The following is a 26,401-nucleotide window of genomic DNA, read 5'->3' as shown; positions in this document are numbered from 1 at the left end:
GAAGCCATGTAGAAGAAAATCATGTCTACTGCAACTTGCAGATGCAAAGAGGATGAAATGTTGCAGATGCGACCAGCATTGCAGTGGAAAACTAGGAACTTCATTCATGCAACATGATGCAATATATTGTTACAATTTCCATGGTTTATTCATCAAGACATCAAGGACAAGTTTCTATTAATAGCTTTTATACTATACAGATGATGTGACAAGATGAACATCAAGATTATGTTGTCTGCCACATGAGCTCAGTTATACTATACAGAAGCAAATCATGTCGGATGAAAAGAAGATTGTGGTTGCAGATGTCATGAGCATTGAGATTGAAAAGGAGAAAGTCATTTGTGCAACATGATGCAGCATGTTAATTCAATTGTCGTTGGTTTAGTCCATTAAGGCATAAATTATCAGCATACACGCTGCAACTGAACAATGGATTGCACAGTAGCATAACAGAACATAGCTCCACGACCCAATAGTAAACATTGCAAGAAATAGAAATCCAATCAACTATGCTCACTGCAATCCTGAACATTAGTACCTATACCCAAACCAATAATAAATACAACAATTTACGACCATATGTACAAACATTTCTTAGGAGACCACAAACAAGATGAAACATATTCTGGGCAACAACATATGATAAAGAAACTTCTAGACAGAATGTTTCCCTGGATGGGAGAAGACTAAAGAGAGAGAGATTGTAACAAGTCTTCAACTCATCGGGGTAGACTGACATATGAACCATGATGAATACACCCTCCAATTCCTTGAACTTTATTTAGCTTCCTGTCATAATTCAATGTAGCAATGAGTGTTAGCAACATGAGATATCACTGCATTATACACACATACATAGGCTGTATCACTGTGCTGGTCCATTATAACATCGAAAAAACAGTCTAAAAAAGCACTCACAATGTATCTGATATAAATACTGAATACGACTAAATGTAAATGTTATTTTCGTTCAATCTGACCTACCAAAACCATAACAGGTATAACATTGTTCTATATTTAGTTTTGGATGTTACTTCACTACCATTAGTTGTTGGCGCTACAGAAATATTTCCATTTAATACAGATTAATTTCCATGAACAATTGGGCAAATCAAATGTGTAGCAGAAATATGACACCCTTACAAGGAATAAAGGAAATTCCTCATTAACAAATTTCAGAAGTAAAGCAAAAGCACCTTTTATCCATATTATTATAATGCATACCACAAACACTGTTGCAAATTTGCAAAAATACACTTATTCTGAAAAAATATGTTTACATAAAGTCAAACTAGCAAATAGTGATCTAGTATCAACCTCACATACCTCCTCTAGCTGTTGAAACCTCCAAGTTTGTTTTCTTCCTTTCAAGGATTAGAGAGGGGATCTTGCAAGCAGACAATTGTTCAAAGTTGTACAGCTTTCTCCAGTTTTTTCTGCACTATAACTTAAGGAATATTATTTCTTCTTTTTAAGATTTGGTGCACCTTGACACCTGTTATTTACAATTGAACATCACCATCTCTGCAGGGCCATCATGTATCAAGAGATCATAGGTTGAACCAAACAAATCATTTCAATAACAGATCAGAAGTTGCAGTCTTTCCACCATTCACTGAAAGCTTTCTTTTCATCTGAATTTCCCGGACTGTTTCAGAAATCAAGAGACTCAGTTTTGGAACACTCTTAGTAGTCAATGGCAGGTCAATTCCAGCATTTCTCAAAGCTTCTATGATAAGTTTCTCAGATTTTGGGTCATGGTCAGCACATCGCAATGGAGCACTGCCTCTCAGAACAGGTTTTCCACAAGTTGCTTCCCCATTTGGCAGACCACTGCATGAAATTATAAGAGTAAACAGTTGGACATGAATCAATGCTTGCTATGTACAAGATAAACAGAGAAAATATCTGAAAGGTAAAGTTGGCACTACACAAATTCAATGTTTCGTTTCATACACTGACATGCCCATGCATATGTGCAAGACCCAAGGAAGAAGTATTGAACACTAAATATAGTTCCTCAGCAAAAAGAAAGATAGAATTTTTTTTTGAAAGAGTATAACCCACCAATGCAATAAGTGATAGCACCAAAACTAACTACAACCAACAATAGTTAAAGCTGAACTTCATGTATATAGAATTCTGGATTTGGTATACTCCTACCTAATCCCAGTAAGATACAACATTAATTATAATTCTTTTATGTCAACAAATTTACTATACAAGTATAATGATGATAAAATTTAAGAGGTCTTTAACATAAAGATAACAGATGATGATGGCATAAAAATACTATATTGTTGGGTTTTTTCCAGAAACAAATGTAACATCCATGTGAAATCAGACTTAATAAAAAATTTGAGTGAAAAAATGGGAACCAGTGTCAGCGACTGTCCATTTACTTGTAGGATCATTTTGAGAACAAAACCAGTCTTCTTAATATAATAATATGCAACCCTCCTACAGGTTTGAGAAAAAAAATAACAAAACCAGTAAAAAATATGCTGGTGTTGATAAAAAGGCCATGCACAGACTGAATGGTTCAATGCCCCAACTCTGAATTCAACTGCACCACACAGATAAGACCCATACAACCAGCCAAACTGTGGAAGCATGTGGAGTTTCCATTCAGGGATACTCTTACTAGGCAAATATATCCTGTCATATTGAAATCGGCCAAAAATACTAAGAACATTTGAAGTCACGCTGGCACGACATGGGGGTGGCAATGCAGCCTGAGCGTTCAAGGGTTTATAAAGATGTCATGCCAGTTCAAAACGCTGTGAATAATCACATAAATGCAGTACCGCAGTACGCCCATGTGTAAATTTAGAGCCAAGCACAATGATAGAGGTAAGCTTAGTCAACTGTTGCTGAGTTGCGGTGCAGCTCAAGGTATGCCATAGGTTGAGCTCAGCCATGCTAGCTTAACTTGCAAGGGTACCATGATTTTCTTCATGGGTAGGAATCAAGTGAGCATTACCGAAAAAGAAATAGTACCACATACAATGTTATGTGCAAATAATTTTGTTTGTATGGCCCACTGATAGTTATTAAGGTCATAAGGCAAGGTGTGCACCCAACCCTCTTCACATAATCGTATCACCTAGACACTTATGGCAGAGACCTAGGTGATGTCACATGTAGAATCATGAATGCCCAAGAGTAAGTCCATCTCAGCTCAACACACTGTGACACCTGACAGGATACCAAGACTATCCTTTTACTGTGCGAAAGGTAGTCTTAGGATTCCCAACCATTGCCACTTCACTTATTCATATGACTTCATGTGGCATCCAATCATTCTTTTAGGCATTTCCTATCTTCCATTCCCCTTTGCTGCCTCCGTTTCTCCACATTGTTGCAACCTTCTTACTGAAGTCAACAAGAAAAGCAAGGGTAGCATAACAAGAGACAATGGATGATGCAGAATCTATACCCTGAAGGGTGAGAGGCGTAATCGAACCGGAAGAGTGGGAGACAACAAAAAAGAGCTGTAGAAAGTCAAGAGAACACAAGATATGGTGGAATCTTCTCTGAGAAGGGTGAGTGACAGCAGAATCAAGACAGAGAAGGTACACATGAAATGCGCAGGATGAGGCCTTGTCCCATGGCAACCTACATATTGGTTGACAATACGTTAAAAACAATGGCAAGTTTAATAGGAAGACATCAATTGTTGGTGCAGAGCTTGGTTAAGCGGAACAGCACACAAAAGGAGTTGCCAGCAGACCGCAAAATTTTAAAAGTTCAGTTAACAATCCCAGCTAGTCAAACTGGTTTGTGTGTCTCAAAACATATTTATGTTAGTCAATTTTGCTTTGGTGGTCAGAAAGTTGAGGTGATAAATGGATCCATTGAGAGAGAATTGGCAACACATGAAGAACATTTAATGCAATGCAGTAACAAAGTCCTGAGAAGACCCGAAAGCTAACTCTGAAACATTCAGCATAATATCGATGAGGGTCAAGCTATTCCATCATATCTACCAAACAGTCAAGCCCCACCCTCTTTTTGTCAATGGTTAGATGGAATAACTTGCTGAACATGGAAAGGTAGAGGCACATGCCAAAGTAATTGTGAGTGAGGATATTAATTGAAATTCACATGCAATTAATTCAGGATAAAATTGCATAATCTGATAAATTAAAATAAAGGCACTGATATAGGATATAGATAAGTGAAATGAAGAATTCAACAGCTACATAGTTAAGTTCAAGGATTCAGTAGCAATAAAGTTTCCAAAAATGCCTTAATCTATCCAAAAAGCTAGGAGGCAGCTACAAGCCAGCTCTGGATCTGTTGCATTTTGCAGTTGCTAGTTCCCATTTTAAATCATCACATACATCCACTAGTATTTACATTTCACCAAAATAGTAGATAACTACTATAGTTAACTATATTAGTCCAGATACTAGTGTAACTAGTATTTACATTTCACCAAAATAGTAGATAAGTGCTATAGTTAACTATATTAGTCCAGATACTAGTGTAACTAACTTTTAAAAGGAAAACAAGGATTCAAGGAATACGCGGGAAACAAGGTATTCCAAACAGAATTGTGAGCCTTCACCAAATAATTGAACAATATATGTCTGCAGATTTAGTCCTCTGCCAATCATGTGCTAGAAAATAAAAGATAACCACCAAATGTGCTTGAACAGGTTTTCTACATTAAAAAAGAACTAGTATTAAAAAAAGTCTACAAATTCCACCTAGGATGAAATGAAGTCACTAGCAATCCTGGACTAGTGCACAAAGTCCGCCAACCAGAATTATATACAAATATTGCGAAATTATACCACCAAGCACATCCTGGACTAGTGCACCCATGAAGCATACCTTTTCTTGGTGGGGAAGGCGCAGGGCTGATAGAGCTGCTGCTTCGGGTCCAAGAGGATGTGATTGAAGCAGTACAGGGACAGGGGCATCGCCTTGGCCTCGCAATTTGAGGCCGCACAGCCCGCCCTCCCGCCCGCAGCCGACACAGGAGGGGCAACGGCACAATTCTCCAGCGGGTCAACGACGACTCCATTCTCTGGCGGTCCAGCACTGACTCCATTCTCTTTCGGCAGCAGCAGCGGCGGGGGCAGAGCGTGCGGGGGCTCGTCGTCGAGCGCGGGGCTGGCGCCGTGCTCCCACCAGTACTCGCCGTGCCTGGCGGGGAGCTCATCGGCGAGCACCCAGTACTGGGCGCGGTAGAGGGAGCAGAGCTGCACCAGGCGGCGCCGGCGCCGGCAGAGTACCTCCTCGCGGGACAGCGCCGCCGAGAGGCTGAGCTCCGTATCGCGCGCCGCGCCAGCGACCTCCACCGGCGGGCGCGGCGGCGGCAGCGGCGGGTGGGGGTCGTCCATGGAATGGAATGGACCAGGTCACCGGGGGTATTCCACAGCTAGGGTTTGGGGGTTTAAGGAGGCGGCGGGGGCGGGGAACCAGAAGCGGAAGGTTTGCCGCCGCGCCGGGAGGCGAGGCGCGGAGATCCGAACGGGCCCGTCTCAGAGCAAATCCTGCCCTGACTAAAAGCAGCTTGTCTTTTTTTTTCTTGTTCGGCCCATTTGCTGGGCAGCCCAATGGGTACGATGAACTATTGCCTCTGATGAACATTTTTTTTAGAGACCTGCAGTCTGTTCGCTTGTTGGTTTCAGCCAGCCCAAACCAGGTAGCCAACAGTGTTTTTCTCTCACAGCAAACCAGCACCGGCCAGCCCAAACCAGCCCAGAAACCAACCAGCAGACAGGCCGCTGGTTGTTTACTCTCGGCTAGTTTTGGTTATCTATAGTTCTATCCTCAATTTATTTATATTCTGATTCTGACTGGTGCAAGTGCAACAAAGCCGCTATGCCATTTTGCAAAATGGTATTTGTCATGGTCTGATCCATTATTTCTATAAATGATAGTCTATGCATTTTGTAGATGGTTAATCAAATCAATGTAGGAAGAAAATCGCTTATGTTGTTTCTAAAGATAATTAAATAGTTAAGCACTTCTTGTTTTTCAATCACACAAATTTCCTACCATAATTCTTAGTGCAAATGACAGGCTTTTTAACTAAAACAAATTACTCTAGTATCACATGTGGGCCACCACATATTCTGCTCATGAAACTTTATTATTGTTGCATCTTGTAATAATGTGATTCCTCGGCGTCCAAAATTTAGAAACAACGTAGGGCCTATTTGGAATGGTTTAAATTTTAGGAGAAGCTCTCCAGTTGTTCGCAACATCCACTCAGTGGGAGAAGCTTGAGCTAGAAAAAAACTAACAGATTGGCTTTACCACTAGCTCCCATGATCGGACCATGGCGATGGAGACGAAGGTGTCTGGATCCTACATGGAGATGGGTAGATAGGTTCTTAACCAAACGGAGGGAAGCTCATGAGTGACACTCTTAGGAGCTCGTACACTAAAGGTGAGGGCAATGGCTAGATGGTGGGGAGCTTGGTGTCGCTAGAGGGGAGCATAACGACATAGGTGGTAGAGCCTAGCGACATGAGAGCATATGAGTCGGAGGAAGGAGTCATGGTGATCTCGGAGAGGCTTCTTGTGGAAAACAGAGGAGTCGGGGCTACAATATCTGTCCTCCTACCTAACTACTCCTAATACAAGTGTTTCCTTTTAATATACTCTAAAGAGTTTCCCTAGCCGCAACCCCTCCTTCGATGGTTGTCGAGTCATGGGCACATGCACGGTCTATGTTGCTGCATGCCCGATGCTTTCCTTCTCTCCTCTTCCTTCTCTGATATCCAATACCGGTCATAACAATAGAAGAGTGTGATAGCCAAAGGGGAGAGGTCAGTGCCATTGGAGGAGAGGACAATGCCAAAGGGGGGATCTAGATGCTGCACAAGAGGTGGTGTATGTTAATGGTTTGGCCATTCTCCATTTGTCTAATGCTCAACTTTTAGGGCCCCTTTGGAACAAATGATTTACAAAACAATGGAATAGGAAAAATATAGGAATGAAATGTCCTAACACTTCAAATCCTACAGGATTTTAGAGACCGTACCTTTGGAAGCAACATGGGAAAAGCACAGGAAACAAAACAATGAGGTTTGAACTACATGTTTAGGCCTCCTTTGGACTTAAGGATTGGCATAGGATTTTTGTAGGATTCAAGTTTCTAAGGATTTTTTCCTATACATCTCTTTGGTTCATAGGAAAAGGCCAGGAAGAATTCCATAGGGTTGAATTCCTATGTTTCAATTTCATAGGAAAATAAACAAGAGCTCAGAGCTCTTGGAAAGTTTTCTGGCAGGAAGAACTCATTCATGTATGTTTGTGTTGCTTTTTACATATTTGGTGAGAAACCAAGTGCCTTCACGCTTCTTCCAGGGAGGAGGACTTGGGCCCCAGCCACAACCAAAATGGTAGCAGATGGTGAGGGGCTACCAAAGGCCTCCTCATGTACTTTACTATGGTTCCAATTCATGTGGGATTAGAGAAACAAGGCACCTCAATTCATACATTTTTTCTATCCTATGTTCCGAAGGAGGCCTTAGTTTCCTTCAAAATTCCTTCACAATGGTCCAATCCATAGGGATTTCAAAGGAATTGTTGGGAAACATTCCTTGTTCCAAAGGGCCTCATAGGAATTTTTACTATAGGATTTAAATCCTTCAAAATTCCTATATTTTCCTCCATTCCAAAGGGAGCCTTAAGGGGGGTGTTTGGCAGGGCTCTTTCGAGGAGTTAGAGCCATTTTGGAGGAGCCATAATTTGTAGCTCATCCAAAATGGCCCTGGCTCCTCTGTTTTCACTAAAAATGGCTCCTCCTACAAAAAATTTGGTAGGACTCCTGCGGAGGAGGTAGAGCCAGAGCCAAGAAGAACCCTACCAAATAGGTCCTAAATGTCTGCCTATTCAACAAAATGGCTTCTTTGTTGTTTTCTTAAATCTTTGTGATTTCTTCTGGAGTCTTCATGCCCTTTATCTCTTCGCATAGGATCCAGTAGACCCTATCTATGGCATCTTAGCACACATTATTTTGTTGGAAAAATCTTAGCACACATTATAGTCTAGTGATTGAGTTGTCATCACTATAACAAGAAGGCAGTCTTGAAAGGTCCTAATATGGCTAGAGGGGGGGTGAATAGCCTATTTAAAAATCTACAAATTAACTAGAGCAATTTGATTAGTATGACAAATAGCGTAATGCAAATTTGCTCTAGCTCTACAAGGGTTGCAAGCCACCTATCCAACAATTCTAGTTGCAATGAGTACTTAGGCACACAAACTTGCTACTCCAAAGAGCTCAACTAGATGAATGTAAATAATAAAGCAAGCTCTCAATTCTAATTACACTAAAGAGCTTGTATCAACTAGTTTGCAAGAATGTAAATAAGTAAGTAGGGTGATTATACCGCCGTGTAGGGGATGAACCAATCACAAGATGAAGATCAAGCCAATCACCGGGAGAATGCAAATGACAAGAGACAACCGATTTTTCTCCCAAGGTTCACGTGCTTGCCAACACGCTAGTCCCCGTTGTGTCGACCAATACTTGGTGGTTCGGCGGCTAAGAGGTGTTTCACAAACCTCGTCCACACGATAGGACACCGTAAGAACCAACCCACAAGTGAGGTAACTCAATGACACGAGCAATTTACTAGAGTTACCTTTTGGCACTCCGCCGGGGAAGATACAACTCCCCTCACAATCACTGAAGGCGGCCACGAACAATCACCAACTCGTGCCGATCCTTCACCGCTGCTCCAACCGTCTAGGTGGTGGCAACCACCAAGAGAAACAAGCGAAATCCGCAGCGCAACACGAATACCAAGTGCCTCTAGATGCAATCACTTAAGCAATGCACTTGGATTCTCTCCCAATCTCACAATGATGATGGATCAATGATGGAGATGAGTGGGAGGGCTTTGGCTAAGCTCACAAGGATGCTATATCAATGAAAATGTGCAAGAGTTATCCTTTGAGCCAGCCATGGGGCTATAAATAGAGCCCCCATCAAATAGAGCCGTTATACCTCTTCACTGGGCAAAATGCGCTCTGACCGGACGCTCCGGTCATACTGACCGGACACTGGCCCTCAGCGTCCAGTCGCCCGATGGATGCCACGCATCACCGGCTTCAAACGCTGTTCATCGGATTTCAACGGCTACGAAGCTGACCGGACGCTCCGGTCAAAACTGACCGGACGCTGAAGCCCCAGCGTCCGGTCGTTTCCAGTAAGCTCCCCGAGGCATATTTTTTCGACCGGACGCGTCTGGTCCACCTTGACCGAACGCAGACCAGCGTCCGGTGCTCAACCCTAGCGACTGTGCCGTCTGACAGCTCGACCGGACGCAGCCCTTCAGCGTCCGGTCGCTGAGTGACCCAGCATCCGGTCAGTAGACCGACACCAGCATCATTTCGACCAACTCCATTTCAACTCTAACTACTTCACCCTTACTCAAATGTGCCAACCACCAAGAATTTTGCATCCGGCGCAATAGAAAATAGACATTTCATTTTCCCAAAAGCGCCGAATCCCGCCGAGCAAGCTCGACGGGAGGGAGAGAGGGACCCAAACCCATCTCAACCCTGCAAACACCTTGTGCACATGTGTTAGCATATTTTCACAAATATTATCAAGGGTGTTAGCACTCCACTAGATCCTAAATGCATATGCAATGAGTTAGAGCATCTAGTGGCACTTTGATAACCGCATTCCGATACGAGTTTCACTCCTCTTAATAGTACGGCTATCTATCCTAAATGTGATCACACTCACTAAGTGTCTTGATCACTAAAACAAAATGGCTCCTATATTTTATACCTTTGCCTTGAGCCTTTTGTTTTTCTCTTTCTTCTTTTCCAAGTTCAAGCATTTGATCATCACCATGCTATCACCATTGTCATGGTCTTCGTCATTGCTTCATCACTTGGAGTAGTGCTACCTATCTCATAATCACTTTGATAAACTAGGTTAGCACTTAGGGTTTCATCAATTAACCAAAACCAAACTAGAGCTTTCAAGTCTTCACCTCATGTGGGAACGGGTGAAGCTAGTTTTTTTTCATTGACTCATATGAGTTGTTGCTACATCAGCACCATAGTGGAGTGGCCGGAGCTCTTTGGAGCCCCTCCAAAGAGGTCATGAGATCCTGTTTGGTATTTTTTTCTACAAATGACTTCACCTATAAGAAGTCGGAAAAGCCACCTTTAGGTGGCTTCATCCTTCTAGTAAGAAAATCAACTTCACAACTACTCTCGTTGAGCCATTTTATGAGCTAGTGTTTGGGAGGACTTCACCAAAGAAGCCAGAACTAAAGCCTCTCGATAAGCCCTGCCACTAAGAGGGCTTAAGTGTCATTTATACATAAGGTTAGGTCCTTACTCTGGAACTTGTCCACTTAGGCCCCATTTTGATGCAAAGTATTTTTTAAGTATTGAAAAAAATAATATGGTTCTACAAAAAATACTTTGGTTTTTAGAAGCCACTGGGTGTTTGGATGCAACAAATCTTGTAGTCTTTAAAATCATGGTTTTGTCAAAATTGTTGTTTTTTAGAGTTTTAGAAACTCCATTCATAATCTCTTTTTTCTAAACCACATTTTTTTTTGCCTTTTTAGCCTATAAAACTACAGTTCTTTGATACTATAGCTTTTGAAAACCGCATTATCAACCAGGCCCTTAGTCTAACCCCATCACTTGGGCATATGTGACCACATTCTCATAGACGATATTCTAAAATTTAATGACAATATTTTTCCATTGGTAAGCCATGGATTTAATTATGCTATTTTTAGTGGTAGACAACATGTTTATCAATAGGTATGAGTGTAGGGTTTAGGGTTCAGGGTGTATTTGAGCACCAGCATTATACCGTGTTTAAAAAAATTAAGTATCAATTATAGGTGTAAATTTGACACCATTGCACGGAATCCATTAAGGAAACACATGATATTGTTTATACTGATTGGACACAATCACCTGAATATCTTGCCGTGCCATTTCAGGTAAGAAATTTTGCCAATGCATTTCCTAAATTTTTGGGACCGAAATGTGAATCATGAGGAATCGGAGGTCCCAACAGAAAAAAAAAACAGAGACCACTACCACAACCAAAGGCTATTCGGCTAGTATAAGCCCCTGTTTAGTTGGTGGAAAGTTGGAAATTTGACTACTATAGTACTTTCATTTTTATTTGGTAATTAGTGTTTAATTATGGACTAATTAGGCTTAAAACATTCGTCTCGCAATTTCCAATCAAACTGTGCAATTAGTTTTTTTTTCATCTATATTTAATGCTCTATACACGTATCGCAAGATTCGATGTGATGGACACTGTAGCACTTTTTGAAAAAACTTTTCGCAAACTAAACAAGGGCTAAGCCGACTTAGGCTATCTCCAACAACGCCACCTAAAATATAAGACCTATTTATACTTTAGGTAGCGCTATAAGCAAAAGCTTCAATACCTATTCGATATCTTTTCTTACAACAAAATCCAAAAAAGAATCATTTCTGTAAATGGATTTTCAGGAGAGAGAATATCTATATTTAGGTTGTGTCTCTCAGACAACCTAAAATAAGTCTCCTATTGAAGACTAATTTTAGGTCTCTCACTGTCTATTTTTTATTTGGATCTCCTAGTTGGGACAGTCTTATAAGCCGAATTATGATACAATATTTTTTTTCCCAGTACCCATCAGCGCAACCAGCCGAACATAGCCGAAGTCTTAAAACCGCTCCATCAGAGCGAGGACGGAGGGGGTGCGCAGCGGAGCAAAAGGGTTTGGCGGCTTCGCCAAGAACCACGGATTCAGGTAACGGACTGTCCCTCCCCTTTCTCTGTGGTTACTAATCATGCTCTTCTTTGGTTTATTGCCCCCGTTTTCCATTACTTTTGGTGATTTTTACCTGTTTCCACGAGAGGTAGCGTTCTTGCGCAAGATTTATGTTTCTTTTTCCTTCTGTTTCTCGATTTCCAGATGCGACATATTTCGTATCCCCCGTTTTTTTTTCTTTGGTTAATCAGAACTACAGTTCTGTTATTTTAACTAGAAGTAATTCCTCGTCAGGTGGTGGTCTAAAAACTTTTTACTTGTTTGTGCCACTATGAAAACAGAGTAATTTGGGACTCTTGTTTATCTGGGAGAACACTGAACCCTGCATAGAAATTCGAGATGGCTGTGATTTTATTGTTTCTAGTCATAGTTGTATGCATCATTGTGTATGTGGACGAAGAAATCTGAACAGCGGTAATAATATCAATATTTATGTTTTAAACGAAAAAAAATAATTCTTTGCATATCGCTATCAGTCTATCACACCTTCTCCACTCTGACCATTTCTGAACCTATGCAAGACTATCATAATGTGAATGTGAATGGACTTGTTCACTTTTGAAGGTGTGTGACGGTTCCCTTGACTAGAGGCTAGAGCGTCAGGTTGATTTTAGTGGTCCATTGCTGGAATTCTTTATCCAGTACTTATCTGACTACATAGTAATATATTTTCTTTTTGGCCTTGTTGGGACACCTGAACCTGCTAGTGATATATGAAAACAACATTCACACATTACGGACTTTTCATAGATGGGAGTAGGTCGCTTTTGTTTTTAAAAGCCCATATGTAGCTGAAGTGGTTAGCAAAAGCAGTGTTAGAGCTTATCAGCCAACCAACAGTATTTTCCTCTCACAACAAACCAGCATCAGTTGGGCTTATCAGCCCAGAAACCAACCAACGAACATGTCGATAAAACCCTGGTCAATGAAGAAAAGTGCCTGTTTGAATAACAAATAATGTTTTTAGGCTTTCTTTGGGATACTTTTCAGAATATATTCGAGTAAGAAGAAATGAACATATCATGCGTGATGCAAAGTCTAGATTGTTCTATTGAACCACTTAATAATCATGGAGTGTATTAGTTTGATCCTGTCAACAACATTAGCTGATATTAATTGCTTGTGTAACATCAATACCACAGTGGTGATGCATGCTTCAGTCAAATATTTAAAGTGTTATTCTGGCTTATTTTGTTTCTAGTTTGTCTGCAGTACTTGTTTTAATTACAGCTGCTATTGTTTCCTTGTAAAACTCAACAATTTGTTAGTGTGCTGTTTTTCCACTAACAGTTCTTGTTTGTATAATATTAGGTCGAATGGATCTGTTAGGTTGATGTAAAATACAAAGGACAGCATGGGGACCCATGATTTTGATGGTTCTGAACTTGACAACAAGACAACTTCATTTCATGATCAGTTCTCGACACAGTTATCATTATCTAGTTCCAATGACGGCGAGGAGATTGCAACTTCTTCATGTCCTGACAAGCAGTTTCATTTGGCCATCCATAATCTGTCCCTAAAAAGTTGTAAACAGGATAAAACCGAGGAGGATGCAGTTAAATGGAGGCTTGAAGAGAAAGGTTTCCCCTTTGTTCTTTCAGACTCAGAATGGGGTGATTCTTCATATGAAAATTCTCTCAGCGAACAGTCATCTACAATCAGTACCCCCAGTACGCCATTCACTGTACAGTCGGATGCTCAGTCTGAGGATCTTGACAGAACAGATATCTGGGTTTCTTCTTTAGATCTTGAAGCTGAGGATTCTGCCTTGCTGCCAGACAAGGAACAGCTTCCAGATGTACTCGGTTTTGATTTCCCCAGCCCTTCTTTCAGTGCAATCAGAAGCCTCAAGTTTGGTCCTTCCAGTTATAGTACAGGAATATTGCAGAGCAAAGAAGCCAACGACTCTGATGGGCCAATATTCTGGCCATTTGAGCGCACTTCCTACAACAGTCCTGAATTTGACAAATTTCTGATTGTGTCGCCTCGTAGAAACACAATGGATCTCGGGTATGCTGAAGTTCGTCACTTGAATCCAGTCTTGCAGAGGCTCCATAAGAGCACACTATCTTCAGTGAAGAAGTGCATTGAACCGCGTCAAGGGATTAACAATTCAGGCACAAAAGGAAGCATGGCCTCCTCCGAAGAGAAGATTCAGAAGACGCCTGCAGTTCCCTCCAGGTTAAGCAGGATAACAAAAGCATCTGCACCCTCTAGTTCCAGCCATCATCAGATGCCGAGCATGTGTCAGAAAAGAAGGCCGCCTCACTTGAAACTTGGTGGTCCAAGAAAGATTAGCTCTCCACAGTTGCAGGCAGATCAGTCTGCTAAAAAGATTGAAGCATCATCAGACGTCCAGAAACTAGCGGATAAGAAGAGTTGGATTGAAGAGTTGATTGGATTGGATGAGTTTGATGGCCATGAAGGCATGGGCTCGGATTCCTCAGACTACCAATTTAGTCTGTGGATATCTCCAAGATAGTTGTCCTGTGCAATCATCCTGCTGTAAGCAAAGCAAGCTACCATGAGCAATCCGTGTAGGTTCTTCCATATATAGGTCTGTAGCAATCAGCAGCCAATACATTGCGGATTTAACTATCGGTGCATTGGCATTGCTCTGAGGTCAAAGGCAGGGTTTTTGTAAACGAGATGGTGCGTTTTGTAATCGTTAATATAGGACCTGTTGTCTGATGTCAGTTTCAGGTCAATTTTTTTTGGCAGTGGTAATCTAGATCTGACATCAGATTCTAGTACCCTTGGAGCATGATGTAATGGCGTAATGATAATGGCATCTGCAACTGCAAAGTTGAAGCTTCCCATTCAAGTATCTACAAAAAGAAGTACAATTTCCACTTGTATTCTTAGAATTTGTCGCCTACCGCATTGCTTGGCCATCCGGCCAGAACTATTCAGAGGCTTTTTTTGGTTCACCTTCAGTGTAATCGACTCAGGCCCCGTTTAGTTGCCAAAAAATTTTGCATAGTAACTGTCATATCGAATCTTGCGGAACATGCATGGAGTACTAAATGTAGACGAAAAAAAAAACTAATTACACAGTTGGTCGAGAAATTGCGAGACGAAACTTTTAAACCTAATTAGTCCATAATTAGACACTAATTACCAAATACAAACGAAATGCTACAGTGAGCCAAAATCCAAAATTTTTTGATCTAAACGCACCCTCAGATGGCAAGTTGGCAACAAATCCTAGAAAGCTGGCGGCGCTGCCGTAGGAGTGTACTGCGCTGATTTGCAGAAACTGATGGCCTACGAGGCGTCAAGAAAAACTCCATCGCAGCACTTGGCCTGTGTCGATGTTAAGATCTTTTTCGTGTTGACCACACCCATATTATATGGTTTCTTATGTTCCTACGTGGCTCTATGGATTGATTGATGCTTACTAGAGTTTAGCATGGGGAAAGTATCTTGTTCCGTTTCTCTTCTCGATGACGCAGTGGGTACTAGTTAAATTGGCATGTGATAACTTTGTTCTCGATGACATCAGAGGGTGTCAACAGAGTCCCACAATTTGTGTATTCTGAATTTTATAAAGTAAGGAAAATTTGAAATGAATGTGTTCCATTTCTTTGGCGTCCTCAAGTCGGTTTTCTCAACGCTGCCCTAGGCTGGCAGATTCTTGGCTGAAACTGGTTGAAAATACCGTTTTGGCTGAATTGTTACGAGGAAAAAACACCGTTCTGACTGAAAAAACAAGCCGAACAAGTTAGTTTCTGGATAAGCCAAACGTGGCTTGTCCTTTCAACACTTGCATTGCATACACTGAAAACCTACTGCTGATTCTGTTCTCACATTGGGCAAAAAAATCTGTTACCCCCCTCAAAAAAATATCTGCCACGTGAAGAAAATTGCATGCCTGCCAATAATTTCCCATCCTCAGAAAATAAATAAAGAAGAAAAATAGGAAACAGACAAAAGGCAGAAGCAGGAGGCTATACGAAAGGAGGAGAAAGAGAAAACAATCACTAGTCCTCTTTCTTGTTGGGCACTCGGGCAGCGCGGCCCCCCTTATCTCCAGGGACCAGGGGAGGACGCACACCAACGCACCGCCCTTCCCTTCCCTCCTCTTCCTCTCTCCTCGGAAGGTGAGCACCCCCAGCGATCCTCTCTTTGTCCTCTGTGTGTGAGTTCTTCGTTCTTGGGTGTGATTCTTGCCTGCTACGGGCTCCTGATTCTCATGTCGAGATTTCCATTCCTGGATACATGGATGGATGGATTAGTAATCGTGTGTTGTCGGTGGGCTCTGATTCTTATCCGCGGAATCCCTTGATAATCTTGGGGGGAAATTCTTGTTTTTTTGTTCAGTTTTGGTTGTGGATAAGCGGCAAGGTTCATCTTTCTCCGTCTTTTGATATAATCGATGTCAATGCGAGGTTGAAACACTAATTCAATCGGTAAACGGAGTGGTTGTGATTTTCTCTGTCGCCGGAAATGAAACATCTTTTTGTGAGCCCGCAATCCCAAATCTTTGCGCGTTGTATCGGTGCCCGTGCCCTTATCCATCCAGATTGCCGCGGATTGATTTGCTAGGAACCGGTGAACATCTACTGCTGTGTTTTAAGCCTGTCTTCCTGTTTCTAGCACATCTAATTTTTCCATTTTTGTTTGGCACGGTTTGTTCTCCATTTCCTAGCACATTTTGTTTTTGCATTTTTTTTTTGGGGGGGGGGGGGGGGGGGGGGGGGGGGGGGGGGGGTCAGATGGATCAAGAGCAGCATACTGATGATTGGCATGCACTATTCCTGCGCATGATTAGAATTGACCCTTTGTGTTTATCTGAGAACTTTAGAAGATTGGTTTGTAATATTTGATTAACCGTTGTAATGTCTTGGTGCAGGATAAGGGACGGTATTTCTGACCATGGCAGGGACCTTACTCCAGTCAGTTGCCCTCGGAACAACATTCGGGGGTCGCATAAGCACCCAGCGTTGGAGGTCCCATGGCACCAGGAGGCCTGCCTCTATGTTGGCAATGTCACTTAGCCGCCCTGTCAAGATGTCAGCATTTGTGGGTCTAAGATCAGTGCATAGCTTCTCGGTCACACCGACGGTGTCCAATTCCAGGTCGACCATTGCATCTTACAGGTCGTCTCGACGGACAAGATGTTCTCGTTTTGTTACTCGGGCAATGTTTGAGAGGTTCACCGAGAAAGCTATTAAGGTCATCATGCTTGCGCAAGAGGAAGCAAGGCGCCTGGGGCACAACTTTGTTGGAACTGAGCAGATTCTCTTGGGTCTGATTGGAGAGGGCACTGGTATTGCAGCTAAGGTGCTCAAGTCCATGGGAATAAATCTCAAGGATGCACGTGTGGAGGTGGAAAAGATTATTGGCCGCGGCAATGGTTTTGTTGCTGTTGAAATACCATTCACACCACGCGCGAAACGTGTTTTGGAGCTCTCCTTGGAGGAAGCTCGCCAATTAGGTATGTTGTTTATCAAGGCTTCTTGTGAAATGCTGTCCTTGTCGCGTTGTCTTAATTTTCATTTCCTATTCTCTCTTATTCATGCACGAAAACATAGTAGAAGGAATTGCTGGTCAAGGTCCTTGTGATACCCTTTTGGTCTTATCTTCTAATTTTACTCATTCGCTACAAAAATCTATTAGAAGAATGTCTCTATTCACCAGTGTTCTGTTCTCCCAGAAAGGAATTTCATTTTCCTATTACTTGATTACTTCCACACTTGTGCTTTTTTCTAGAGAGTTCTAGAAAGCTTCCAGTTAGCATATTTTTCAATGAAACTTTTTGCCTAAAATACATTGTACAAATTGTTGATTATCAGATACAAATATAACAATTGCATTTTGACAGAGCTTCCGTTGCACATTCCCATAAGTATTGAAAACATCATTCTTAACTGATGTCAGAGGGACCCTGACTTGATAATGGACAGTTGATTGCAATATTTGCATGTAGTTAATCTTCCAGGTCTGTCTGTTTTATGTCACCTTTTTAAGTATTCAAGTGGAAGCTGCAAAGTATAATGAAGCATCATAATCTCATTGCAATCCACTTACTGTGGTGCTATTTTATATCTTCATCTCGAACATATTTTATATCTTCATCAAAGAAACTTTTGTAGTAACACAAGCTGAAAAATAACAATGACCCCAGTGACAGGTGGCTTGGATCCCCATTTATCAGCATATTTCCAAACTTTTACATATTTGCATCATTAAACTATTTTCCCATTCAATAATTTAGGTCTTAGGATGCAATTGAACTCATAGATGCATTTCTTTCTTCATTGTCCTGCTTTGTGCACCTATAAAGAAAATTTCTGCTGTGCACCTCTATATGTAAAGTAATCCCACCCTGCTTTCTCATCTAATATGATAACAGACAAACACCCTTGGCCTTTATCTTGTTCCTCAACTAAATTACATGTACTTCCTATGTTGGTAATTGTCAAGACATTTATCTTAACAAGAATATCATTTCCTTCTATGTATCGAACCACAGCACACTCCATTTCCTCATTATATTTCGAATTTTTAATAAGTTCCATAGAAGATTTATCTCAAGCACTAAATATTTGCTTCCCAGGACATAATTATATTGGATCTGAGCACCTGCTTCTTGGGCTGCTTCGTGAGGGTGAAGGTGTGGCGGCTCGTGTGCTTGAGAGTCTCGGATCTGACCCCAGCAATATCCGTACACAGGTAAACCTATATCTGATGTCTATTTCTGACAGTAGGGAGTTCTCTGTACAAAAAGAATTTTTGTTTATTAGCTGTTTCCTCAATGTCATGAACCTCTATAGGTTATTCGAATGATTGGTGAGACCACAGAAGCTGTTGGTGCTGGAGTTGGAGGGGGCAGCAGTGGTAATAAGATGCCAACTCTTGAGGAGTATGGAACTAATTTAACAAAATTAGCAGAGGAGGTAGTATTTCTGACCTACTGCATTATAACCAGCTCAATTTCTGTGATAGAACTCATGTTGATCACATCTGCAGGGAAAATTAGATCCTGTTGTTGGAAGGCAGCCACAGATTGAGCGTTGTGGTACAAATTTTAGGTAGACGAACCAAGAACAATCCCTGCTTGATTGGAGAGCCTGGTGTTGGAAAGACTGCAATTGCTGAAGGGCTTGCTCAACGCATTTCTACAGGCGATGTACCTGAAACAATAGAAGGGAAAAAGGTACCCTTTTTTATCATTTCAAAGCAATTATGCAATATGTATCTATCTATTTGTAGTATTTTTCTGTCAATTAATTCTACATCTATTGTGAACATATGAGTTTGAATATTTTTTTGTTCTTGTGTACTGTTGTTTAATCGTGTATGGTATATTTATGCAGCTTTACTTGAGGGTGCATGCATGTGTTGCTCTTTTCTCTCATTTTACTTGAGCCATCCCATCCAGTGGACATTTAAGTATGTGTAAGCACAGTTTAGTGATTGAAAAACCTGCTCCATAACCATTGGAGAGATTGTAGAAATAATCATCTATACTAACCAGCACACTGATTGAGCAAATAGAAGAAGAACAAAGTATGTTGTAAATATTTGTACTCTTTTGTGATACATTAAATCAGAATTTCTAAGTGATTAATCTCAGCTCACTGGTTGATTCTGTGGTCTAGTAGTTGTTTCAACTGGTTGTAAATATACTTTTCTGCCACATTTCTGTATTCTTTTGATGAGATTGTGAGGAAATGATGGATATTTGTTCAACCAATTTACCACAGGTCATTACCCTTGACATGGGACTTCTTGTTGCTGGCACAAAATACCGTGGAGAATTCGAAGAAAGATTAAAGAAGCTGATGGAGGAAATAAAGCAGAGTGATGAGATAATACTCTTTATTGATGAAGTTCACACTCTGATAGGAGCAGGAGCAGCCGAAGGTGCTATAGATGCTGCTAATATCTTGAAGCCTGCGTTGGCCAGAGGTGAATTACAGGTGTGTAGATAACATGTTCCTATGCTGTGGTGAATATTCTCTTATCTGTTCTTTTGGAATAAGTCCAGTATCTTGTTGTCCTTCAAGATGAGCTTTCCAGCGCCCTTGCTTGTGATGAGGTTGTTATTACTGACCTATTATGTTTAATTGCAGTGCATTGGAGCGACTACACTTGATGAGTATAGGAAGCACATTGAGAAAGACCCAGCACTTGAACGGCGGTTTCAACCTGTGAAAGTGCCAGAGCCAACAGTAGATGAAACCATTGAAATTCTCAGAGGACTGAGGGAACGATATGAGATCCACCATAAACTTCGTTACACTGATGAAGCTCTGATTGCAGCTGCAAAACTGTCATATCAATATATCAGGTCTGTGAACTGTAAATAAAAATACATCACATGCATCAGCGGAAATGTAAAAACACCACAGTGAAAAATAGTTGGAACTTTAGCTTGCATCCCTGAAAAAACAACTATGTTTGTCTGACTACATCCATCTGCAATTTATTTTTGCTACTTTATTGCATCCGAATGATCATCTGACAACATATTTCTGTTTGCAGTGATCGTTTCCTCCCAGATAAGGCAATTGACTTGATTGATGAAGCAGGTTCCCGTGTTAGGCTACAGCATGCACAGGTACCGAGTCATCTGTTTTCATTTATTTGTATGCTTAATTCTTGCATGCCCTAAACAGTATCTAAATTTTACTTTTGGGGCAGGTTCCTGAGGAAGCAAGAGAGCTTGACAAGGAGCTCAAACAAATCACGAAACAGAAGAATGAAGCTGTTCGTAGCCAGGATTTCGAGAAGGTAATTGACTATGGATGATCTGTTACATTTACATCTCTTTCAAGTTTGTGACACAACTTAAATGTTGCCTGACCTCCTGAAGATCATATTAAATTATAATTTCGATCCACCATAACTGTTCTATATGCAGTAGCTTGTACATAGAACATATTCAATACAGTTGGAGGATTACAAATAATTTTGGATGATTCAGTAATTCTTGTTCATTTCATCAATGAATGCTCTTACTTGAGTGAAGTTCCCCATTTCCATATTAGGATGTACTAACACAGAGTTAAAAAAACAGTTGTTACATGCTTTTGGTTTTAAATGGTTTTCAGTGATAGTTTTATTTGAATGATAATAACATGCCCCTGACTATGCACTTTCTTTCTTCCTGTTCTTTTGTTTATTTAGCAATTTGCATCCGCTCCAATTGGATATGTGGATGCCCTTGTTCTGCCTTCTCCCTGTACTTTTGATTACTTAATTTTTCCACCTTTTCTAAGATACAGATGTTCTTTCATAGCTAATTTCCCTTTTTAAATGTTATGCCATTAGGCTGGGGAATTGCGAGACCGTGAAATGGAATTGAAGGCCCAGATAACAGCCTTCATTGACAAGAGCAAGGAATTGAGCAAAGCAGAGGAAGAGTCTGGAGAGACAGGACCTATGGTCAATGAAGCAGATATCCAGCACATAGTATCGTCATGGACTGGCATCCCTGTGGAGAAGGTTTCCAGCGATGAATCGGATAAGCTTCTTAAGATGGAAGGGACTTTGCACAAGCGTGTCATTGGACAAGATGAGGCTGTGGTAGCCATTAGTCGCTCCATCCGCCGTGCTCGTGTGGGTCTCAAGAACCCCAACAGGCCAATTGCAAGCTTTATTTTTGCAGGTCCCACCGGTGTTGGGAAGTCAGAGCTTGCAAAGGCTCTTGCAGCCTATTACTTTGGCTCTGAGGAGGCTATGATCCGGCTTGATATGAGTGAATTCATGGAGAGGCACACAGTATCCAAGCTGATTGGTTCACCTCCAGGATATGTAGGATACACTGAGGGTGGGCAGCTGACAGAGGCAGTTCGACGGCGGCCATACACAGTTGTGCTCTTTGATGAGATTGAGAAGGCACACCCGGATGTCTTCAACATGATGCTTCAGATTTTGGAAGATGGGAGATTGACTGACAGCAAGGGAAGGACTGTGGACTTCAAGAACACACTCCTGATCATGACCTCAAATGTAGGGAGCAGCGTCATCGAGAAGGGTGGGCGGAAGATTGGATTTGACCTTGACTCTGATGAGAAGGACAGCAGCTACAGCAGGATCAAGAGCCTGGTCATCGAGGAGATGAAGCAGTACTTCCGACCTGAGTTCCTCAACCGTCTCGATGAGATGATCGTGTTCAGGCAGCTGACCAAGCTCGAGGTCAAGGAGATCGCGGATATCATGCTCCAGGAGGTCTTTGACAGGCTGAAGGCCAAGGACATCAATCTGCAAGTGACTGAGAAGTTCAAGGAGCGGGTGGTGGACGAAGGCTACAACCCCAGCTACGGTGCACGCCCGCTGAGGCGAGCCATCATGAGGCTGCTGGAGGACAGCCTTGCCGAGAAGATGCTCGCTGGGGAGGTAAAGGAGGGCGACTCTGCCATAGTGGATGTGGACTCGGAGGGGAAGGTCGTTGTGCTCAATGGCCAAGGCGGCATACCGGAGCTCTCAACTCCGGCGATCACCGTTTAGCTCGTACATAACAGATGATGACAAAATAGCAGAGTTTTTGTTTCAAACACATTATCATATATAGTTAGCATATAACTGTGTATATGTAGTGGTATAGTCAAAGGGGAAATCGTTGCTGCCTTTGAATTCCTTTTCAAATTCAAGTATTCTTTTGTCTCAAGTTAATCTGCCTGGTTTATTAAGGTATTGTGTACACAGTGATGTGAAAAGCTCTTGTCTTTGTACAGGCATACAGATACAGACAGGTCAAGTAGCACGTAGGCATGATTCCAATACCGTCTCTCGTCTCGCAGCCAGCCCAGCCAGGTGCTGCGGTACCTATGGGCGTGTTTGGCTATGGGTGTGTTTGGTTTCCCGGTTTAGATGGAGCCCGGCTAGAATTGGAGCTAGGTTGGGTTTGGTCTGGTTCCATCAAGTCATGTTTGGTTGACTGCTTTTGTTGGTCTGTTTTAGCTCAGATTTTGTTTGGTTAGGTGCATGAGCTCCTGGCTGTACTAGTGTAGCCAAGGGTAGGTGTGTTTAGTTTGGTGCACATTTCACCCCTAACTTCAATCGGTGTGCTTACCCCGTCACCCATTACTCCGTCCATAAATACGAACCGGCCACCCACGAGCTCACTCACCACCTTTCGTTCACCGTCCCTCGACCCCTCGTCTCCCTCTCGCTATCCCCTCGCCTCCTAGCCCTCCCTCGAAGCCGTCGCCGACGAGCCATCCCACCCGTGTCGATGAGCAACAACGCCGCCGTCGCGGACTCCTTGGAGGTGCGCCGCGCTGTGGGCCGTTGCACTGGTGGCTCCGGCTGCACCTGTGCGGCTGTGCCTCCCAATCGGCGTCTCCGCTCCGTTCGCCGGCCGCCGGGTCTTCGTCCAGGAGCCGCTCGGCGAGGAGTGAGGACGGGGAGTTCGCCTACTCGTCGGAGAACCGTGACAACGACGACAACGCGACATCCGAGGTATACGTTTGTTCCCGTCCTGCTCCCCTCCCTCCTACGGTTTTAGTTGGAATGCCAAAAACCCATTTTTGCCTTTGAAGGTCGCAAGGATAGGTGGCGATTTGTGTTCAATTGTTTACAGAAACCCTAGGATAGTTGCTGATTTGTGTTGGATTCTTGAGGAAAACCCTAGGTGTGATCAATAGATGCGCATTAGTGCTGGTTTTTTGACCGATTTGGGGTTTTCCACCTGTTCTTCATATGACCAGAGCGACTCCATCATCCCTGATGCTGTCCACGAGACTGATTGGTCCGGCATGCATGTTGTGAGGATTCGCAAGTGTGAACATGGTCGCCATGCCATTATGAAGAAAGCTTGGGGTGGGAAGCACACAGGCAGGCGCTTCTTGGGTTGCCCAATGCAGGTTAGTGCTTCAATCGATCATTGATTGATCTGTCAAATCTTGTCATTTACATCTAATTGCTCATTGAATGGAACACATGTCACATTTGGAATTACTCAGTTGTAGTAACCTTTGACTCACGCAGGATGAGGCTGATCAGTGCCAGTTCATCGAGTGGTTGGATGAACCCTGGCCAGAACGGGTTCAGGCCTGCTTGAAGGAACTGTGGAAGGAGCTCAAGGTCACAAGGCGTTGTGAGGCCACCGCAAATGAAGCTCTGATTGATGCTATCCGCTGCAATGACATCGCAACAAATGCAAGGGTTGAGCTGCAGGAGGTGAACCGCACCAAACGAGTTGTTGAGCGTGTCTGCTTCACATACCACAGGAAGGCTGCCCTCACTGCTGTGGACAAGAGCAAGATGATGTACCTAGTCTACTGCCTGCTTGGAGTGATCGTGTTCCTGGTGGTGGCCATCTTGTTCAAGACCAATTGATGCCTAGGACCTGCAGATGGTAATGGCGACCTTCTGTTTTGATGCTGCGCCAAGTGTTTCGTAGTTTCAATAGTGGTGTCGAGTTAGTAGTTGACATGGGTCGTGGATGCAGAAGAACTTGGTATGTGGTGACTTGTCAGGCTGGGAATCTGCAGCCTGTCGCTTGCTCGTATACGATCGTGGATTATAAGCTGGAACAATATTTTTCTCACACCAAACCAGCCAGCAGTAAATAATCCACGATCGTTTACGACGAAACGAACAGTCTGCTGATCTTTTGATTGTAAAGCGTACTATGACTTAATCTGTTAGCTTGATGGTGGTGAAAGCTAGCAGTGGTGCTTAGGCTAGAACTTGGTTTGTGGTAATCTGTCAGGCTGTGATCCTGATCTTTTGATTGTGCCCATGTCAGAATGCGAAAACTAAATGGTGCACTTATCTTGTATAGCGTACTGTCACTGAAAATGTTAGGATGGGTTGAACTCAGATGCTTGCTAATGCAAACTAGTCATGTTGAACTGAAATGCTTAGTAATGTTCACATCTGTTTGGTTCACATTGCATTGTGTTCTACTCAACCCAAATAGAGTGCATATTCTTCACTTATTACATCACAGTACAACTTGGCATCTCAGGCATGGTACAGGAGGTAAGCCTGGATCACTACAACTACAAAGAGGAGTACAAGGACAAAATCCTTAGCAGTCATGTCTACCAGTTTCTTGTTCTGAACTTTGGCAAAGTTTTCTTCACCCAGGTGCTTCGGTTCAGGAGTTTTATTTCTCTGCGATGACGGGTATTGTGCTAATGCATGCTCACCCTCCTGTCTTGATGGGAAACTTTGATGCAGGTTGTTAGGATAACTAGACACTTGTGCTTGGCAGTCCATCTAAGTTGTGTACACTCCAGGTGTGCGCCCCACGAAAACGACATACACCTTCATGATCACAACTGCATCATACATCAAGTGGGACAATCAGTTCAATTACATCGTGATATCACAGAAATCTTAGCTACAAGTCACAGAAATCAAATCACAGATACCAAAGTTCATGCATTTCATAGATCATCACATGGAAGCTAAAGCCACCGAGTTCATCAATGCATAATGCAGCAACCAATTGTGGTAAGGATCTAAATAGTTCACTCCTACCAGAATCTACCCTAACAACAGCGCCTTAGTTCAATGATTACATCAGTGGTTACACATCAAAAAAGGGTTAAGCTGCCACATTTGAAGCATTGGAAGATGACTTTTCTTCATCTCACATCTCTCAATCACTGGAAGGCCATCTGTCCTTTGACTTTGGCCAGATGCTGCTTGATCCATAGGTCCTTGTCTGAAGGCGTCATCTGCACGAAGACCAATGAAGGGCCCTTGTGATCCATCAGATAGTTCAGGCACAGCATCAAGTCACTCCTTGCAAAATCCGGGCACCCCATCACTACTTCATAAATCCCTGGTGCTACCTCAGAGTGATTTCCCTCACTTATAGCTGCACTCATTCCCCAGACAGCATCTGTCATTCCAGTCACCAGGACTACATCCTCTTCACTCAAACCCCTTTTCCTCTTGCCGAGCTTCTTGTCATCTGGCTTCTCCTTGTGTGCTGGTCCATCCTCCTTGCTTGGAGCAGGTGCATCAGTGTCCAGGTCGATGGTATCTTGTTCAGATGGCTGGCCTAGAGCTTCATTGCTTCCCATTGCAAATCGCCCAGTTGCAACACCAGAACCGAAGATGGTCTGCATGAACTGGTAGTTGACAATAGGCACGTTGAGGAATTCAGCATCCTTGGCGTGATCCTGAACAAGTGGAAGCAAACAGTTAGGAATAATTGGTAACAATTAGGAAGAATTGCAGTAACAGGTAATGGAAGGAACTTGAAAACAGTGCTGATGGTACCTTAACATGGCCATGGTAATGCTCAGGATCCAGCGTTATCATGCAGAGGTCTTCATCCCAGTTTGCGCCACTCAGCTCCTTCAGCCTGCACACTTTAACCCATTTAGTACGACACTTGCGCAGGTGGTTGTACACCTGTGTGGTAGTCACTGGCTGCATGATGAAGGCCTGTAGATCCTTGGCAACAGCATTCACATAGAAGTCCTCGAAACCCTTGTCATTCCTCACGCCTTCAGCCACCAGATTAGAGAACTTCTCCAACACACGGGCCAAATGAGACGAGGTGGTGCACCATTGCCCTGTTGTGCTGGGTTAACCTCTTGAACCTCCTGGATCTCCTCCCCATGGTTCATGTGAACCTCTTCCCCAAAAATGTGAAAACCATCCCCATTGTCCATTGCTAACACAAATTC

The 26,401-nt window shown here is 42.6% G+C and overlaps 3 protein-coding genes and 1 pseudogene across 8 annotated transcripts; 3 read left to right on the top strand and 1 right to left on the bottom strand.

Annotated features, from left to right (window-relative positions):
• Window positions 1-432: 432 nt before the first annotated feature.
• LOC136508810 (uncharacterized) lies at window positions 433-5,484 on the bottom strand. Of its 3 annotated transcripts, none has more exons than XM_066503588.1 (3): window positions 4,846-5,484; window positions 1,321-1,836; window positions 433-792 (listed from the first exon to the last, which is right to left on the bottom strand). In XM_066503588.1, the coding sequence occupies exons 1-2, from the start codon at window positions 5,355-5,357 to the stop codon at window positions 1,575-1,577; spliced, it is 774 nt and encodes a 257-aa protein (XP_066359685.1). In that variant the 5' UTR covers window positions 5,358-5,484; the 3' UTR covers window positions 433-792; window positions 1,321-1,574. The 3 variants fall into 3 exon arrangements, with proteins under 3 accessions (XP_066359685.1, XP_066359684.1, XP_066359686.1); XM_066503587.1 differs by having other exon boundaries at window positions 1,330-1,836; XM_066503589.1 differs by lacking the exon at window positions 433-792 and adding an exon at window positions 3,443-3,621 and having other exon boundaries at window positions 1,644-1,836.
• A 6,179-nt stretch (window positions 5,485-11,663) lies between these two features.
• LOC136509043 (uncharacterized) lies at window positions 11,664-14,618 on the top strand. Its single transcript, XM_066503841.1, has 2 exons — window positions 11,664-11,768; window positions 13,101-14,618. Exon 2 carries the CDS (start codon window positions 13,144-13,146, stop codon window positions 14,272-14,274), a length of 1,131 nt encoding a protein of 376 aa, XP_066359938.1. The 5' UTR covers window positions 11,664-11,768; window positions 13,101-13,143; the 3' UTR covers window positions 14,275-14,618.
• A 1,147-nt stretch (window positions 14,619-15,765) lies between these two features.
• LOC136509042 (chaperone protein ClpC2, chloroplastic-like) lies at window positions 15,766-22,435 on the top strand (annotated as a pseudogene).
• Window positions 22,436-22,794: 359 nt separating this feature from the next.
• On the top strand, window positions 22,795-24,630 carry LOC136509103 (uncharacterized). 4 transcript variants are annotated; one of them, XM_066503912.1, is made up of 3 exons: window positions 22,795-23,207; window positions 23,456-23,611; window positions 23,736-24,630. In XM_066503912.1, exons 2-3 carry the CDS (start codon window positions 23,504-23,506, stop codon window positions 24,084-24,086), a joined length of 459 nt encoding a protein of 152 aa, XP_066360009.1. In that variant the 5' UTR covers window positions 22,795-23,207; window positions 23,456-23,503; the 3' UTR covers window positions 24,087-24,630. The 4 variants fall into 4 exon arrangements, 3 of the variants coding, with proteins under 3 accessions (XP_066360009.1, XP_066360008.1, XP_066360007.1); XM_066503911.1 differs by having other exon boundaries at window positions 23,380-23,611; XR_010772226.1 differs by having other exon boundaries at window positions 22,795-23,611; window positions 23,711-24,630.
• Window positions 24,631-26,401: the final 1,771 nt, after the last annotated feature.

The sequence above is a fragment of the Miscanthus floridulus genome, chromosome 15 (assembly GCF_019320115.1).
Source record: "Miscanthus floridulus cultivar M001 chromosome 15, ASM1932011v1, whole genome shotgun sequence".
In the NCBI taxonomy this organism is placed as follows: Eukaryota; Viridiplantae; Streptophyta; class Magnoliopsida; order Poales; family Poaceae; genus Miscanthus; species Miscanthus floridulus.
This window is presented reverse-complemented; position numbering and strand designations above follow the sequence as displayed.

What these genes read in the sequence shown, in the direction of transcription:
- LOC136508810 (XM_066503588.1), bottom strand. Translation starts at nt 5,357, where the DNA reads ATGGACGACCCCCACCCGCCGCTGCCGCCGCCGCGCCCGCCGGTGGAG. An exon ending in GCCTTCCCCACCAAGAAAAG is followed by an intron (nt 1,837 to 4,845) that starts GTATGCTTCATG and finishes AATTTCATGCAG; the next exon opens with TGGTCTGCCAAATGGGGAAG.
- LOC136509043 (XM_066503841.1), top strand. Translation starts at nt 13,144, where the DNA reads ATGGGGACCCATGATTTTGATGGTTCTGAACTTGACAACAAGACAACT.
- LOC136509103 (XM_066503911.1), top strand. Translation starts at nt 23,393, where the DNA reads ATGCGCATTAGTGCTGGTTTTTTGACCGATTTGGGGTTTTCCACCTGT. An exon ending in TCTTGGGTTGCCCAATGCAG is followed by an intron (nt 23,612 to 23,735) that starts GTTAGTGCTTCA and finishes TGACTCACGCAG; the next exon opens with GATGAGGCTGATCAGTGCCA.